At 30.0% G+C, this 19663-nt stretch overlaps 2 protein-coding genes across 8 annotated transcripts in view; one reads left to right on the top strand and one right to left on the bottom strand.

Moving 5' to 3' along the window:
- Nucleotides 1-19663, top strand: part of LOC413616 (tyrosine-protein kinase transmembrane receptor Ror) — a 276097-nt gene that overhangs the window by 87170 nt on the left and 169264 nt on the right. The gene's annotated exons all lie outside the window — the stretch shown is intronic.
- The window catches only part of LOC102654281, a 56355-nt gene that overhangs the window by 24418 nt on the left and 12274 nt on the right, over nt 1-19663 (bottom strand). For 3 of the 5 annotated variants that reach the window (XM_026442029.1, XM_006557271.3, XM_006557272.3), the window contains exons 2-3: nt 18370-18528; nt 11221-13155 (exon numbers count right to left, since the gene is read on the bottom strand). In XM_026442029.1, the coding sequence (XP_026297814.1) occupies nt 11221-11398 (178 nt within the window). In that variant the 5' untranslated portion in view covers nt 11399-13155; nt 18370-18528. Of the gene's footprint in view, nt 1-259; nt 658-4586; nt 5541-11220; nt 13156-18369; nt 18529-19663 lie in introns of those variants that run through there. The other 2 variants (XM_006557274.3, XM_006557275.3) reach the window with 2 other exon arrangements.

The raw sequence follows: 19663 nt of genomic DNA, 5'->3' as shown, positions 1-19663 counted from the left end.
AATAAATCCTAATAATCCAATTTGCAATAATATATTCCACTATTTGTCAAACTCCATCAAACTCTTCGTCACATATTCGATCAATATACATAAACTAATTTCAGAAACTTCTTCACACTGCAAATCCAACTTTCACAAATAATTTCCACTCTACGAAATATTCCTAAATCAACGTGAAATTCCGTTAAACGAGAAAAGAACGCACGATACATCCATCACGTTTCGAACAATCATTCGCGATTCACAAACTACTACTCACTGTCTTGCATCCGTCGTGTTCGAGGGTCACGAATTCTTCACCGATCTTAGGATCGAAAAGAGATCGAGATCCTCATCGATCGATCACGTTCCACGCCGCGATATGGTTTTCTTGCCGGGAGAGGTTCATTGTCGCGTTGTCAACTCGCGTTTTCTGACGATCTCGGCCGCCGGATCGTGTTCTCCGCGTATGCTAATTTTGCTGGTGCAGTCACGTGCTTTCGCAACGCGAGTGCACCGGCTTGGCGTCGCTCGACGCCGAATATGAATCTTCCCGGGATTTTCCTCCTGTGCTTTTGTATCGTCGCATCTTTTCCACGATTTTTTTTATCGTCCTCCCTTTTGTTAGCATTGTTGTCTCTCGATGTAGTTGGTGGGAGGTTTGTGGAGGTTTCAGAATTGGAAAAGAGCGTGGATTTTTAAGAAAATGAACATTTTTTCGTTTTTCGTTTGACAAATGAGGAGAATTGAGAAATTTTTGTTGAAATAAATTTTTTGTTAAATGTAATGGGGAAATTTAGAAATTATTGTTTAATTAATAAGTTATATGATATGATAATAATCAATAAATTTTAATATTCTTGAAATTGAATATATTTTGAAGATAGGATTTGTGTTTTAACGAAAAGAATTTTTAATTTAATTTTCGTAATTGCATCGTCAAATTAAGCAAATAATGTTCAGCTACGCAGAATATATCATTTTGTTTTTTTGTTTTGTTTTGTTTTTTTTTTTTTTTTTAAATGAGGGTCTTGGCTAGAAGGGATCGCGCAATTCCTTTCTTAAACCGAAATAAATTTTACTTTAATGCAGAAACTAGAAGCTGCTATTAGTACTTTCGCTTAATAAGCTCCAATAACATTAATTACAGCAGATAATTACGTTAAAACTCTAATATAATTACAACGTGACTTGCTCATGAAATTCTGTTCTCTGTTATTTCCACGGAAAGATTTCGCAAATATGGAAATAGCTTGAAAAGAATAATCAGAGTGCTTTTACTTTAAAAATTGAATATGACTAATAATTATCAAATTAAATAATCAAAAATATATAGAACAAATTTCATCAATATAGAATCATCAGAAACAGAATTTTCTGAAGAAAAGATTAAATTTTATTTTGCGATTGATTTGCTATTATTTTAAATTTATGGAAAAATTTATGTTTCCTTAGAATCAAAAATATCAATCATAGATACTTAAAATAATTTTTTTCTCATTGCTTATTATAAATAAAGATTTATTTTGTCAAAATAATTTTCAGTATATATATATATATATATATATATATATATATATATATATATATATATATATATATATATATATATAATTTCTCAAAATACTGTATTATTACCATTCTCTCTATCATTCATACCAAAATCACAACATTCTTCCTCTAATCCGTCCAAAAAAAGGCCTAAAAACAAGGAAAAAGCAAGAAAGAAATAAACGAAACATCTATCAACCCCTATCCATGTTAAAGGAGTGGCAAAATCCCATGGTAGAATTTAATATCGAGGAACAAACGATGATTCTCCTGTGCTCGTGAGTTTTTTTCATCCCCTTTATCCTCTTTCTTTTTTCATTATATCCTCTATTCTTTCAAAGGGAAATTTCTTTCTCTACAAGTAATTGATATTTTTTTCCAGAAATGATAATATATATAAATAGAAATATGTTTAACGATTTGATATAAAATATTGTCATAATTATATCACAATACAAGTATTGTATTAATTTTTTTTTATTGAATATATGAAATGAATTATTAAAGTTTCATTTTCTTTAAATAGTAATTAAAATTTTGAATAAAATATTCACATTTCAATCCTCTATATCTCTCCACTGAATTACATTATTTCTAATTTTAATATTAAATATTCAGAATGTCTCTGAATCATCAGATAAGTGGTTGAATAATAGTTGCATCACGTGCAAAAATAAATCAAGTTTGAAAATTGTTGAAATATAATCAATGATCTATATAAAATTGTGAAGTAAAATGTTCGTCACATCACATCCTCATCTCACTCTTAAAAAAAAAGAAAAAAATTTCCTCGTATGAAATTGTATTTGAAATATGAAACGAATGGTAGATTTCATCTCCTAAAAAAGATTTTTCCACTGAAAAGAAGATTTTACATATATAATATCCGCAAACTTTCGGATTTTATTAAACCAGGATTTTCAAGAACGAATTAGACGAATTTCCCTGGTAAGCCGATGTTCGAATATTTTTCACGAGCTACCGTAGATTTCCATCAACGAAAATCACATCCACCAGTGTGCCCTCTCTAGTCATTAATTCTGTCTTTGTTTCTTCCATTTTCCACTTTTCTTTTTTCTTTTTTTTTTTTTTTTTTTCGTTCAATGAGAAAAGGTGGGCAGAGAGAGGGTCGGGAGGACTGGAAGGAGAGAGAATATTAAAAACTTTTTCCATAAAGCGTCTTCGCGAGTCGAGACGCCGTTAGACCGAGCATGAAAGCCTGCTCCTTGCAGTTTCAAGCGTATCCTCGCCGGTTTTTCCGAATTAGTTCAGACGGTTTTTTCGCGATTTCTCCTTTTTTTTTTCTCCTTCTTCTTTTTCCCGCCTCTCGGGCGAAATGAGCGCGCTGCGGCCTCTTTCGAGGATAAACGCGGGGACAGGAATGATGGAGAGGAAACAAGGTGGATAGTGAAATTTAATTTCAATGGAGGAACAAGCGAGTAAAGTGGTAAACCACTTTTTTTTTTGGATTTTTAAACGAATGTAATATTTTTATTGTGGTTAATTGATAGGGATTTTTTATTTTTCATTGGCATACGTAATTCAAGTTTCTTTTTTATAATTTAAATTTCTTGTTAATTCGTGTTGAAATCTAATATTGATAAAGGAAGATTAATAAAAAACAATGGAAATATTCATCACATACGAGAATTATTCAAGATTATATTTTCATTTCATAGATAATTTTTATAGAAATATATATATTATAGATAAGCAAATTATAATCTGGCATTGAAACAAATTGTTTTTATCTCGAAACATTCGATTGATTGAAAAATTGTATGAATTATCATATATTTAAATTATGAATGTCGATTTTTTTCTTAAATAACGATTAAGAAATTTGTGTTAAGAGGAATTTTTAAGAGGAATTTTTTTTAATAATTTTTAAAGAAATTTTGTACAAATTGTAAAATCGCGAAAAAATAAATTTAAATTCGTTTTAAAACTTACGAAATTTAAAATTCGAGAATTTCATAAAAATATTTTACAATTTTATTTATCATCATCATCGATTGACAGTTCGATGAAATTTGCATTACGAAGAAAAGTCGAGTTTAATTTCGTCGAAAATTTTTGTTTTCATAATGGAGAATGTTGATAATGGAGAAATATTGCCTAAAATATTTGGAGAAACAAAGCATATGGATCGATAAGCACGATGCTACACGATGACGTAATCGAAAGGTTAATTGGAAATGCATATTTGCGAATGGAGCTAATTAAGGAAATTGGATACGCAAAGATGATTAGGAATACAATCGAATGCGCAACAAATTAATTGAAGGAGATATTTAATTGCGGAAAAGTTCGTCAAAGCTAATGATAAAGCGTCATCTCACAAAGTGGAATATTTGAATAATTAATTAAAGAATATTTTTAACTACTAAAAATAGCTTGTAGTTGAATTAAAATATACAAAATTATTTACAATTATATTAGTTTGTATATCGAGAATATAATTAAATATCTTTTAAATAACAAACATACGAAGATGATTTAAATCACATTTCTCTATTCCATATTTTTAATGGAAAAAAGAAAAAAATAGCAATAAAAAAATTAGCAAAAATATTAATAATCGCTAAATTGCAGATGTACGTGTAAATTCTGATTAATTCCCTAAATAAAAATAATGAATATTTTACTTTATATATTTTACATATTTTATCACGTATATCCGAATTTTTATTGAGTTTCTCATCACGATATAAATAAAAATACTATGAATTAAGATATTCTCTCTTTTCTCTTATCGAGGCAATAAAACAATCTGCCTATCATTTTAATTAATACAGCAGCGAGAAACGAATTAAAAAAAAGGGAAGAAAAGAAGAACTATCTACTTACATTCTCTTCATCCACGAAGAAAAATTCTCATACAATCTAACTATATTAATTCCACCGTATAATACCCATCCCCATTACACCCTTTCTAATATCACTAGCCCGGTTTCCATTACGATAATACTGCTAATTCCTCCGCGAAAACCCATTACACCAGGTCAGGATTATCTCGTAGCCGTAAAAGAAAAGTCACAGTCTCGAAAACGTACTCGCTTTTCCTTCGCCTCTGCTTCTTCCCCTTTCTCGCCTCTGCATCGTGTCCCTCTGTCCATTCTCTCTCCATTCCAAATCTATCTTGTTCGTGTCCCAAACGTGTCTCCCCTTCCCCACAAATGTGTCCAATCACCGATGATCAACGATCATTCGTTGATTTACGTACGCGTCGAATTCTCAACATAGCCTTCCAGTTATTCCCTCGAAGAGTCATTAAATAATCGAAGCCAACGTTTCGTCAACAAATAAACACCCTCCCCGGCTGAGGCTGAGTATGAATCAGCTCGCTACGAATCGAGGAGGGAGAGGAGGAAAACGTCCGGTTTTCTTGTCGCGAAGACAAGGGTTTGGCTTTAACTCGGTGTGATGGATCGGTGATCTCGTGCAACGTGCAACCCATTCATCTGGCACGACATTGAAACAGAGCTGGCTTGTAGTCCTTGCTCCAAATCTCTCGATCGTGCTCTTTCAGACCAATGTTGTGCCAACGTCTTGTTTCATTTGTATTCTTCTTTTTCTGGATATGCGTCTGTTTATTTTTTATCTCATTTTTCTTTCTTAAATTTTTCTTCGAATGATTTCCTTCTTTCTTTGTTCCTCGTTGATGGAATTCTTCTCGTTGAAAAGAAAATATAGGAAATCTTTTTTTCTTTTAATAATGGTTGAAAAAGTTGAATTTTGTGAAAGTTCGAGATTTTTCTTCGATGCAGAATTGATTGAAAGTCGAATTTTCGGAGAAAATTTAATTTATTTTTTCTCTTTTCTTTGTTGCCTTTATTCTTCGATTATTCTTTTTTTCCTCTAATTTTGTAAGATTTATCCAACGTTCGATGATGATGATTTTTTAAAGTTGTTTAAATAAATTGCAGGATTTGATTTGAAAAGTTTCAAATCAATATGAAAGTTTGACAGATTAAAAATTAATTTTTTAAAAAGTGTTTCACGATCCATGCAACTTGAAATTTATATTTTTCATTCTAAGAATTTTGAAAATGATACAATCGTGAGAAATATCTAAAAAAAAAAAAAAGATCATTTTCACATTTTCACATTATTTTCTTTCGATCACATTTAGCCACATTAAACACATTGGATTATTTTACAACAGAAATAAAATTTTGCACTTGGCAATAAATGTTACGTGGAATCCATAAATTTTGCTTTGGCTACGATTCGGATGATTATAAGTGTCGTTTGGAACAATTCTACTTTTAAACGGAGCGCAGATTGTACAGAATTTCCAAAAAAACAATATTTCCTTTTTTCAACCATTTTCTTGTATATAAAACAAATTTTTTTAAATAAGTAAATGTAGAAATAAAAAAAATCACTAAAATATTCTTCCTCAAATTCACCAAAATCACTCGAATCAATCAATGAATTCATAAATTAATACATTAAAAAATGGGCAAATTATTCACCTTTTCACAAAAATATTTTTTCAAAAATTTATCGAATAGAAAACTTGTCACTCAATTTACATGCACTTTTCACAAATCAAATCACTTTTTAATTTCTTTCATTGTACATCTTTCTTTTATTGTACATCTCTATTAAAATTCAACTAGAAGAAACCAAATCCTCCTTTATTAAATATTAAAAGAACCCTTTAAAAATTCCTCGAATCCATATTAAAATGCTATTTTTACACCGCCAATAAATCACCATAAATTTTGCTTAATTTTTTCTCCAATAATAATTCTCAAATAATCTTCTCAAAATTGAAATCCTTAAACCTTGAATCATCAAATTGAAATCTATACAATGCTTCAATTCTCAGAGTCAACATATCTTTTGATACATTAAAACCGATCATCCTCTTTTCATTAAAAATCTCCTCCTTTCAACAAAAATTAAAGATCATCTTTAATTCTCTTCAAAATTTCTCGAATCCACATCAAATCACATGTTAACTTCTATGATCACCATAAACTCGGCTCAAATTTTTCCAAATTTTCTCCAAACAATCTTCTTCGATCGAACTGATGATTTTCGATTTTAAAAATCAAACATCAAATTATTTCAATTTTCAAAAATATCAATTTATCGACTCAACAATCTTTAACATGTCGGGAAAGAAAAAAAAAAAAAAGAGAAAAACACGAATGTTTCGTGACCGACACGGTTGTCGTTTTGAATCTCTGAAGAAAACTAGTCAGCCGATGACTGGATGAAGCCCGTCAGCCCTCTCCTTATTTCTCGGTCGCGCGCGCGACTATTTAAATCTTTTGTACTAGCTGCTGGCAACGAGACCAGTTTCGACCAAGACTCTGTTCGTCACGTGGCAAAGAGATATTGGTTTGTTCAGGTTTGACAGGGATCTTGGGGGGATCGTTTCGTAGGGATCTTCTTTGGGGTGGTTTTCGCGGTTTCTTGGTCGGTTTCACCGCTCGAAAGCCTGTTGGCCAAAATTTATACTTTGGAAGAGGGTTTGACTCATTGTGAAACTCTTTGTTGGAATTTCGCTCTCTCTGGTGGTTTGGTGAATGTTTGGTGGTTGCTCGAGGAATATTTGTCTGGTGTCGATGTGAATTTCATTTTTTATTATTTTAAATTTCATCATTTCGTAATATTTTGTTTTGTTAATAATTATTCGTTGTATATTTTTTGTTTGATTTTTCGGTTATGAAGATGATAGAAGTTTCACGTAATTGATAAATATATTGAGCAAATCTTTGTTATTTGTTAAAAAAAAATTTAGAAAGAATTTTCTAAACAATTTTCACGATGACATTTTAAAAAAATTAAACGTAAAAATTCCAGTGTCATTGTCTCAATTTTTCTTAAAAATAAATTTTTATAAAAAAACAACGTAAAATACTACGTAGAAATAACAATCTTTGGTATATCATAATATAATGTTATTGTTAACAAATTTAAATTTCAAAATAATTTACTAAGAAATATGAAAATTCCTTGGAAAAGGATTTCCAATAAATGGTTAAATATAATATAATTCATTTCAACGTATCTTTCTGTTAATTCAGATATTTTCAGCTACTAAAAACTATCAGAAATTACTTGGAAAATTTCTTGTATATTTACTTCTTCTATTATTTAATTAAAAATAGTAGAACATTAATATTGTACATCTTTTCATACTTATAGCATAAAATATCAAATAGATATAAAATTTTCTTTTTTATTTAATAATAAATTTAAAAATTAAATTAAAAACTACTAAAATAAAAATACAATAAAAATAAACTTTTCAGTTGATAATTTTTTTAAAAATTTTAATTTTGATATTCTTTATTTAATATAATCCTAAAAAAATAATAATAACAAACTTTCCAAAAATTTATTTCTCACTTTAATTGCAAAATTTATTGTCACAATTTCCAATAATTTTCCATTATAGAATCTTCATTAAAATACACAATCACAAATACATATTAATTTAGTTTCAAGTATTTCCATTCAATTCCAATCTCAATTTCACAGTTAATCCATCTCGATGGAAGATTAAGCACGGAGAAGAATAATAAAATAAATTTTCCCGAGTTTCAAATTTCATTCATCCGCGATAGATATCGTGACGAAAACATTCTTGTCTTTTCCCCTAGGCGTGAAACACGGACGAAAGAAAATACGTGGGATGACGAATCGTTGATTAGGACGCGGTATGTTTCCTTCACGCACCAATGTAATCTGTTTTAAAAATGCCTGGAAATAATCCAAGCGTGACGCAAGGGACGTCTGGATTTCAGGATTCCTCGAAGTGTCCCGGGGAAAAAATTGTGAAAATTGTGACGAATAAAGTTGGAAAAAATGAACGAATTATTTCTTCGAATTTGAAACTTGATTGAAAGTTTAAGTTTTTAAATTGTAGGCAAAAAAAGAAAAGATTTTTAGATTCTTATTTTTAAAGAAAATATCGAAATGGAAGTTTGGAATGATTGAGATTTAGTAAAAAGGATACATCCTTTAAAAGTATATAAATATTGTATTTTTAACTTAAAACTTTATTTTGAAACAATTGGCTATATTTTGATAATTTATTTTTATCCACAAAAATGTATAATATAATTCTTGTCTATTTAAGACTTTCAATAACAAATAGCATGATTTTTAATTTGGTAGGACATTCACAACTTCTTGCTCGAAATTGTTTACACTAGTTACAAGGGAAAGCTTAAGATTAAACTTAAACTTATACAGTTAGATGGAACGGACAAACAAATTTCAATAAACAAGTTTCTCAGGAAACGTAAAGCCAAACAAAGTTGGCCGAAACCTGAATTCAGTTTGCGAGTTCATAGTCCTTATCATAAACATTAAATTATTATTTCAAGCCAGTATTCAACTTCAAAGAATAGATTATATAGAATTAAAGAATCAAGAGAATTAAAAAAAAAAATAAAAAAAATAAAGAAATCTTTCTTCTCGTTTCTTTAAAATATTAAATGAAATATAAAGATTTTTACAGATTCATGGATACTTTAACGGTATATTTTTCTTCTTATTACGATTTCCAACAACGATATAATAAACGGTGAGCAATGTTAACACGATATGAAACTGTTTTAACTTTCAAAATATATTTTCTCCCGCCCGAGTTGAACGTCGCTCGTCGAGAATCGGTATAGAGACGACATCTGGGTTTCTAGAGCTTTGGTAGAGCGAACGTTCTTCGTGGGCGGGCATTGCTGCCAAAACAAAGCTTTTCTTGGCTCAACGGATAAACAAATTTTCGAGAAAATAGCCGAGTTTTCGCGGTTCTTCGCCTATATGAAAATATTCGACACGTTTTAAACATTTCATCGTTCACCTGTATCTCTTTATCAAAGTTTCTTTCATTCCTTATTAAACTTTCTTCTTATCGCATACAATTTCATTCACGCGCTTTCTGATGAAAAATTTTAGAATTACCGACATTTCTATTTTCCATTTTTCGTTGTGCGATAATTCTTTTGGATATTCAGATAATAGTTTTAAAACTATTTTTCTTTTTTTTTTGTTTTAGTCAATTAATATCAAATTTTTTAGGATATTTAGTTACTAATTTATGAATTTTTAATTTTTATTGTATTTATTATATTTGGTTTAAGTGTAAGTTTTAATAAATATACTTTCATTTATCATCTTATTATCATTTCTTTTATCCTATTCTATTTTTATTAAATGATATTAAAATATTTATGTTATTTTCAATTAAAAGTTTTGAATTTGATTTTCCTATTATTTCAATAGATTTATATTTAGTTTAAGAGATTTATAAACGTTTATAATCAATTTCAAAGTTTGTGAGAATTTATGAATTTTCTAAAAGTTAATAAATCTCAAGAGAATAGAGCGTCCCTATTAACCACTGACAAATTTTCACGGAAGAATATCCGACACGATTCTAGAAAATATAACGTATGTCATCTAAATCATCCTTATGATTCGAATATCTTTCTCACGTCGCACGAACACCATTGAACACTGCTTACATAATCAGTCCATTTACGACATATTTCAATCTAAAATGTTTATACAATATATAACGCACGTTTATTCTTCTCAAAATTTCAACATTACCCATATTGATACTATAAATCTGCATGTAAACCCACAACAAACGTTATTTCTAACTTTGTGTAAATGTAACAGATAAAAATAGAAAGAAAGAAAGAAGGAAAAAAAAAAAGAAATCAATATACTCACCGTCATTAGAATCTTTCAGTCAATTGTTTAAGATAGTGAAGAGATCCATTTGAATCACTCGTATTTTATATTCGTCACTCGTCTTTATCCACGATTTCGAAAATTCCACTCTCGATATATCAAATTTCGATAAATATTTTCGCGATAATCAAAGACGAATTCGAAAATTTCGATTTTTCTTTGTTACAAATTTTTCTAACGCAATAAATATTTCATTATACTTTATACCTTCTTTCTCTTTTTACTTATTGCAAAATTTGAATTTGATACTTGAGATTTTTTTACAAAGCAAGTATTTATCAGTAATATTTATCAATAATTGTTGAGATAATAATTATTAAATAAAATTCACGATTGAGAGAGATTGAATGGACTGGAACTGCTATGGACAGCTGCCGGCCAGACACGAAGTTGGCGCGTTTGGCTAAGTTTCGAAAATAGTTCGCACCGGATTCGACGATGGTGCGTCTATTTGTGGCGGAAAAGAACTGGTCAAGCAGTGCTGCCAACGTTTGCGAACGAAACTCTCTAACGGCCTAGTGAGAACCGTTTCCCTTTTCAAAAACATCTAACTCTAACTTGTATTTCTTTTGAGACGATTTATTCGAATTCTTTTTGAAATTTATTTTTTCATTTTATAAATTCGTTCTATCGAGTTTATCGTGTTTTAATTTTTATTTCTTCCCATAAGAATAGTCTAACACTTTATTGTCCTTAATTTTTCTTTAACAAATATAAATTAAATGTTTATTATTCATTATTTATAACTAATCGAATTATAAAGTTATTAAGAACTTTTATTCATGATTATGATAATTTAAAGTGAATTTTGTAATAAATAACGTGGATCCATAATTGAAATCATACCTATATAACATGACTGTTTCCAATAAAAATTTATTACGAAATCGGTGAAGAACATCTCTGAACAACACTAACATTTACCAACACAGTAATCCGATAATATCATAAATCCTTTACCTTGCTCCACTTCGGCGTTAATGTGAATAGTCCTCAGTCTAAGCTCCTCGTTCTCATAAATCATCCCCCTCGAGGATTTCCGGTCGAGTTTCCTGTTCGGTTTCACGCTGCAATCCCTGCGCCTGGTCCTCAGCATCCCGGCCCCACCAACACCGGCAGTAGTCGTCATCATTTTCATTAATTTCAACAACAAAAATCTCACGATCACAACAACAAAAAAAAAAAAAAAGAAAAGAAAAAGAAACGAAAAATATCACTTCAGATAAATTTTTTAAATCTTTTAATTCGTCTACGTCGTGTTACGTTTATCTTATCTTATCATCGAAATTTGAAATCAAAATCGAGATTAGAATCACTGTCTTAGATGCAGTTTTTCTTTAAAGGAACACAAAGGAAACACTATTTGAGAAAATTGCGCGTTTAGGCTGATTTTTATTATGCGTGGTTTACTCCCTTTACGATCAGCTATTAACTTTTTTCCAACAGGATAGTTTGTAACTTTCGCTTGATAGCCGTGGACACGTTGGAACTTATTGCGCCATTAAGAAGCGAGTTTAAAGTCATGGGAGAAGCGTTCAAGTGGCGTTTAATCTCACGTGAAGCTTTTAAAATTGGATTTGCGGCGTTGAACTACCACCTTCAGATTTTCCTTCCCTTTATGGGCTTCTCTTCCGATTCTTCTTTTTTCAAACTTCTTCCCGAGATCCTTCTCTTCTCCTTGATATTTCGCGAGTTTTATATTTTTCTTCTAAATTTGTCTTGGCTCCTCTCTTTTTTTACTTCCTCCCAATTAAATACAGATTTTCCTTTCAATTCCAAATCCTTTGTCTCAAAATTCTTTTTCTTCCCTCTTACTCTCTCCAAATTCTCTCTTTCATCCGATCCTTAATTCTTCCACCCTTCATCTCGATCGATTAAAAAAGATGTAAGAAAAGAGCTATGTATCGAAAATTCAATCATCATCAGAGTCATCATTTCCACGATAAAAAATTGGACACACAAGGCGCGGAAACGCCGCGCTTCCCATCCAGTTCCGAAACGTCCGCGCCTCGCCCAAAAGGATTTGCATCGTCCGTACGTTTATCACGCGCTCCTCCTCCGCTCCTGCAATTTGCCCGCCCATTATTCAACCGTTTATCAGCGTTTTCGACCGTCCACCACCCCTCCCTCCACCTGCCCTTTGTCCTTGTCTATTTCTTTCAATTTATTCGCGCGAGGTTTTATCCGGTCGCGCGATCTTCCTCTTCCGGCTCCTCCCTTCCTTCGCTTCGATTTCTCCCTGCCTTCGATTTATCCGCGCCGCTGATCCGAATTTATCGCGGCCGAATTTTTTCTCCCACCCCCTCCCAAGGGTCCAACGTGTTTCTCCATATAGGTTGCAGTGAAATTTCGACGCTGTTTGCCTCTACGAAAGATCTGTTTTCACAGGGAATACTCGGAATCTCGAGATTCTCTCGGTGGTATCGTTCTCTTTCTTTCTCTTTCTCTCTCCCTCTCTCTCTTCCCTACGAGAGGAGAGGATCTTTCGGAAGATTGGAGATGGATTTTGAGACAGGGTTGCTTGCTTCCTCGTCGTTACTTTTGTCGAGGAAATTTCGATTCGATGTTGGAGATTCACGGTGAAAATTTCTGACGAGCATTTTCTTTGGAATTTTTTCTTATTTTCGCGTAGGCGGATCCTATTGGATTCTTGGTTTTAATTTTTGTCAATTGAGTTTTTCTTTTTTTTTTTTTTTTCCCTTTTTATGAAAGAACTTTTTAGAAGAATAGAGATGAGTTTTTAGTAATAGATCATTGTTCTTTTTTAATTCTTATGTGAAATAGTAGAATCTTCCTTGTTTTAACTTTAGATTCTTCAAATGCTAAAGATTTCGTTCTTCATTTTCTGTATAGATTTTGTAGAGGATAGATTTGTTTCCAAACTGTGTCGTTTCTCTGAAAAATGAAACAAAATATTAATTTCTTGAAATTTAAATAAATTTAAAATTAAATTAAAATGAACAATGATATATTATTTTGAAATTTTTAAGTATATTATATTGATTTTAAATAAAAAGTTATAAGATTGTTTTACGAGTGAAACGTTTGTTTCCATTTAAACAGCTTATTTCATGGAGCGTTTACTACGCGAAACGATCGAATCCGAGAATGCAACTGAATAATTTGGAACCAGCTAATCAGTTTAATACCAGAAATGCAACAAATTGCTTTGATGATCCAAATTGTAATTCTTGTATATAACACGTAAGCCTGCAAATGCAATTAAATTCGAATGCGTTTCAAAATTAGTAAAATGTTATTAAAATTGAATTCGAAAATTAATTATCATTATTATGAGGATAGATCGTTATGTACAATTGATTAAAAATACACGATTAATTTTAAATTTAAAATTCATTTCTGTATTTTACAAAAATTAATTAAATTTAATTTTAAAACAAAAAAAAAGACGAAAAACAGAACAGTAAGATTTTTTTTACGAATCATTATGAAGAATTATAAAATTGTATTAATCTAAATAATTACTTACAATCGAAGTTTTAAGATTAATATTTATTTTAGAATTTCTTTAATTCGATTGATATTACACTACATTAATCTCACATATCCATTATTAACTCGTAGACTTCAAATCAGATTAAACATAATTTAATTCTCTTTCTATTCTCACAATTCAATTATTTTCAATTTCATCTACAATCAATTTTATTTTTTAATTTTAACAAAAATCCAAATAAATTTTATCACTTATTTATTAATCACTTTGAAACGACCAGTACCAAGAATCTTATCTCACGAAAAACAGCAATTAAAGAACAAGAAAATAATTAAACCATGTTCTTACATCTCACTATCTCCATGCGTATCTCACATCATACGAAGAAACATTATTACACAAAGCACTTCGCTACTAGGCAGCGTATCCACCCCCTTTTTTCCGCGGAAAAAAGAAGGAAAAAAAAGAATTGTATCCACCATACAAAGAGTTAAACACTCGTTGTACCGAGTTGTGGAAAACATAACTACAGACAAAATCGAATGAACATGCGTTCAAAGGACTCCACGCAGACGCCATGAAATTGAAACCCTTCCAGGCAAAAAACCAACCGAATAGCATGAGAATGAATTATTCAACGGCATATAGGAACGGAAAAGGAAAAAAAAAAAAGAAAAAAGAAAAAAAGATGAGGAAGCAGTGTTAGCAGGTTTACAAATTTAGTATTTGGAAAAAAAGTTCGACAAAAGTTCGAGATCCATTCTGGTTTCCGCGCGAACTATTCTGAATGATAGTCTATTAACACATTCAATGCGGTATCAAAAAAGAAAAAAAAAAAAAAGAAAAAAAAAAAAGAAAAAAGGATGAGAAAAAATACAACGAAATCCAAAATGGCCGTGCATACTGATGACAATATTTGTTGAACATGTATGCAAAAAAAAAAAATCGATAGATAATTCTTTTTCATTTTTTGGAAAAGTCGTTCAACCGCCATCAAGTGTCAAGATATTGATGGATGAAAATAAATGAAACTTCTATCTTTCCTTATTAAAAAAATATTATTATTAAAAACGTAATTAATGAATTTACGATTTTTAAGATAATATCATTAAAATAATGTAAATAGAATTAGCTCAAGTGAATAATTTTTCAATATAGTTTTTAATAAATTTATTTTCACGCGTCTTAATAATAACTTTGAATAAGAAAAAAATAAGAATAATCGTTAACGATATTTCATCAATAATATCATCAATCATTGAAAATCGATGATACAATATCGATGATCAATAGTCACAAATTCTAATTCACGTTTGTTTGCAAATAACAAAAGTATCGTGTCCACTCTAGAACAATGCGGCATTACAACAGTGTCTGAATTCGCAAACAGATTCTTTGATGCACTGTTTCTCGAATAAATACTATCCACTGTTCGCAGACGAGTTCACTGTAACTTGTTTATTTTTCACTGTGAAGTGTCCACGTTCCCATGCTCCCTGAAAACAAGTGTGGACGTGGCATAACGGCCTCCTCAACCAAAAATTATAATGCCGCGTTTACATTGGTTAAAAAATTCGCGAGTATTGTACTCTTCTCTTTCACGAACAATTCTGAAAAATTCTTGCAAACTGATCTGAGGAAGGAGATGCATTCACTTGTATTACGGAGATATGAGTGGAATAGAAAAATATTTTCGACGGAAAGCGTTGATATAATGTAAATCTATGCTTTGAAGACCATTTTTGGCCCTGATTCTTCTCTCTCCCTTCTCTCCCTCTCCCCCTCTCTCTCTCTCTCTCTCTTTGTGTGTGTACAGAGTCTGCGACACGAGATCAAAGAGGGAATGGTGAAGGTTGCGAGAGAGGCAGAGAGTATGAAAGCACAGGTGCGTATCGTTGTGTCGTTCGTTTGTGGGTTTGCCGCGTTTTTGGTTTGGAAAATGGAGGGATTGAAGGAAGCAGAGGGTGAGAGAGGAAGAAAGAAGAGAAGGTTTAAAGGCGGTGGATGGAGAAGAGATATTGGGGTAAAAAAGAGAGGCAAAAAAAATAGCGGAATGGAGAAAGATGATTAAGAGATAAAGTGACCGTCATGGGAAAGAATTGAGGAATGTCGAATATCTAATGAGAAATTTGAAGGAAGATTATAATTTTAATTGAATTGTATTTTTTAATGAAATTGTTGTCTTCGTTTTATACGAAATTCTCAAGCAAATGTAACAAATATTTTAAGATTTCTGAGTCATTGTATGTGACTAGGAAAGAGAAAATAATGAAGAATTAAAAAATATAGAAAAATGAAATATTATAAAAGATAGTATTTTACAATAATGGAATAAAATAGAAGGAGAAAAAATAGAAATGAGGATGAAATGAAAATTAAAGAAGAAAGAAAAAAATAGAGAAGGAAAAGGAAAAATAAATAGAAGTAATAAAGAAAATGATTAAGAAAGGTGTAAAACGAGAAAGACATATGAAAGAAAGAATTGTAAGATAGTGGAATAATAAAAGAAAAAAAATAAAAATGAAGCAGATATCTCGGAGGGTTTAATTGAAAAGGATAAGCTGGAAGAAATACCAGGAAATGAAGAAGGAATCTTAAAGGGAGATAGTTTAAGAGACATGACGATGAAAATAAGAAAAAGAAGGGAGAAATAAGATAGGTCAGTTTGGGACAAAGGAAGGTAGAGGAAATAACGTTGAATGAAGAGGTAAAAAATTTAGCGAGGAAGAATCTAAAGAAGAGAGAATTAAGAAAAATGAACGTGAAAGAGAAAAATGCAGAAAGAGACATTAATAGAAAGTGAAATTGTGACATAGAAAAGAAGTCCAAAGAAGGGGATTTTAAAGAGGAGAGATCTAAAAGAGATCTAAAAGCTTGAGAAATTACTCAAAGAAAACAATAAAAAAAATATGAAATAATTTATTAATTAAAATCTGGATAATATAAACTTGAAATAAAATTTAAAAATGTGAAGTACTATGAAGACAAAAATATTATGATAAAAATGAAATGTTACAGAAAGTAAAAAAAGGAAGAACTCCAAAAGCTTGGAAAGAACTCCTAAAGCTTAAAAAAATTCCAAGAAAAAATCTGAAGGATCTAAAGCAAATATTAATAAAAAAACAAGATGAAAATACACTTAAAATAAAGTTAGTTTAAAAATATGCAGTAGCGAGAAAAAAATCAGAATTATATGAAATGTTTCAAACATTTGGAATGAAAGGAAACAAGAACCCTGGAGCAAAAACAAGTTTGAAAGAGGAGAAAAGAAAAAAAATCAATGAGAAACAGAGAAACATTAGAAGAAACCGTATAGGCAGATCAAAAGATATGAGAATTCAAGGCTGAAGAGAGGTTGAAGAAAGATCTAAATAGAAGAATTAAAAGAGAGGGATGCAGAAGAAGTGTTCTTCATCTATAGAGGGTAACTCGTAGAAGAAGAGTAGGAGAAAACCTAGAGAAAGAAGGGTCAGAGACTAAAGAGATTAAGGCATGGAATCCTAGAAAAGGGGGAGCTCAAAGAGACGTACACGCGGATTAAGAGAGAAGGGGATCAAATGAAGAGGGATTAAGAGTCAGAGATTCGGAAAAAAGAGGCGTGGTTCAGAGGATGGAAACGGAGATGTAAGTATGAGAATAAAAAAAAAAAAGAAAGGTTGAAAATAAATCAGAGATTAGAATAAAAATATGAATATTATTCAACCGAAGATGGAAGGATTCATGGAAAAAATTTATTTTCATTTAAAAAATTATTATTTTACAAAAAAAAAATATTAAGAAATGTAAATTTCTATACAAATGTCTTTTTAAAAAATAAGTTTACTTTATTTTTAATATATATTTCATTTTATAATTTTCTACAATTTTAAAATAAATGAATAATTAAAATAAAAATTTAATCAAATTCGACAAAGAAAGTAAATAGTAAAGATCAAAAGAATTATTAAAATATATAAAAAAAAATTCTATTACGAATAGAAAAATCTGAACATTATAATGTAAAAATTAAAATGAGAAAAAGATCTAAAAGATAGATCGAGAGGAAGAAGAATGAAAGAAAAGCAAAAAAAGAAAAATATTGAAGAAAAATTCATCATACCAAGAGATACTTTGCAATTGACTTAGAAACAACTTGTTCGCAGCAGTTTCCTCTGCAATTATTTTGATCTCTAATATTTTGAACTCTCTTGGATACCATAATTAGAATAGAAAATGCAAGATTTTCTGCTGTGTTACGATCTGGCGATTATAGTTGCATCAGCGGAAACAAGGTTAATTTGTTCGAAGAAGCTTGCTTCGCATGTTCGAATATGTTTGTTTGCTCATGGCTGATCTGGTACGGTATTACTCCACTGTCGTTGATTATTAAAAATTTGATTTTTTAATTTTCCGCGGCAGATTTTTTAATGTGTATTTATTTAGTAAATTTTTAATAATTTTTAAATTTCAGTATTCTATGACTTCCACATTTTTGTTTTTAGGTTTTTATTTAATATTTCTAAGCACATTTTCATATCTAATAAAGTTTTGAAAATATTAATATTATTTAAATAATATTAAATTAAAAATATTAGAAAAATTAGATTAGAAATATTAAATTAGAAATATTAGTAAAATATTAGTGTGCATATGTAAATAAAGTATATACTCACTTTTTATTTCATATAGTTATTTATATTTGGCCAAATTATATTGTATCATGATCTTTATAGTTTTTATGCAAGCAAGAATTTCTCTTTTACACGTGGAATTTTCTTCAGAGTATAGATCCAAACTTGTTTCAAACTTCAATGTTTGTTATATTCTCAGTGCTGTGAACAGAAACTCATATCAAAATAATATTTCAATATTTGAAAATAATTAATAGATAAATATTAGATTCTTAGTCTTAAATTTTAATAAATTCTTAAAATGAATTTATTTAATAAAAAATTATTATCTATTCAAATTAATATCTTTAAAAATTAATATGTAAAATATAAAAATGATGAAAATACATCATAATAAACGATAAATATGAGATTAAAACCTACAAATTTTACAATTTATTAATTTACATTAATAGTATACATCACATCAAATCATTCAACGCTCATTCCTCGAAGAAAAGAAGAATAAACAAAGTTTCGAAACGACAATCAAGAAGAGTTTAAAACTTTCTTCCTTTTCATCATTCCTCTATTTTTTTTCTATTCCCTCGAGGGAAGTTTACGAAGATGGAAACAAAGTTCCAAGATTCCCCGTCACTTTCGACGAAATATTCGTGGGCGTAATCACGTTCATTTGAAGCTGGATGCATTTTAATGCCGCGTGTAAATCGCGGAGATTTCAAAAATTGTCGCTTCAGGACAAAAACTTAGGGTTCGTTAAGGACGTGCGTGACACTTATCAAACGACGAGGGAGTGGAGAGGGATTAACGAGTGTCCTTTCACGTGTCACATGCCAGCTCCGTGATTAATTCTCCATTCTTTTACAAGCACTTTGTTTAATTTCAAATGGATGTATCAATTTTTGGTGAAAAAATTAAAATTAAAATATATAATATAGGATAGTATTTTTTAAAATAATCAATGATTTTAAAATGATCTATGATTGTATTTTTTTTCTTTATTGGAAACGATGAGAAATGTAATCCTTAATGTTTTTCCTTAATTATCAAGAAGAATAACTGTAATTTGGTAAAAAAAACTTCTATAATTAAATTATAAGAAACGAAATTATTTTATATATATTTATACATAATTTTTTAAAGCAATTATATATATATACAAAATTCTTTATAAAATTCTAATCTTTTAAATAATTTATAGTTACATAAAGATGTAAAATTGGATAATAAATTATATCTATCTTTCGTAAATAAAGTCACAAGTGAAAAATCGCAGAATGCTAAAGAAAAATAAATTACGTAAAAGGAGATGTTAAATTCTCAAGATTTTCCTAGA

The sequence above is a fragment of the Apis mellifera genome, linkage group LG8 (assembly GCF_003254395.2).
Source record: "Apis mellifera strain DH4 linkage group LG8, Amel_HAv3.1, whole genome shotgun sequence".
Taxonomy (NCBI): Eukaryota; Metazoa; Arthropoda; class Insecta; order Hymenoptera; family Apidae; genus Apis; species Apis mellifera.
Note: the sequence above shows the minus strand (reverse complement) of the source record. Positions and strands in the feature narration are given on the sequence as shown.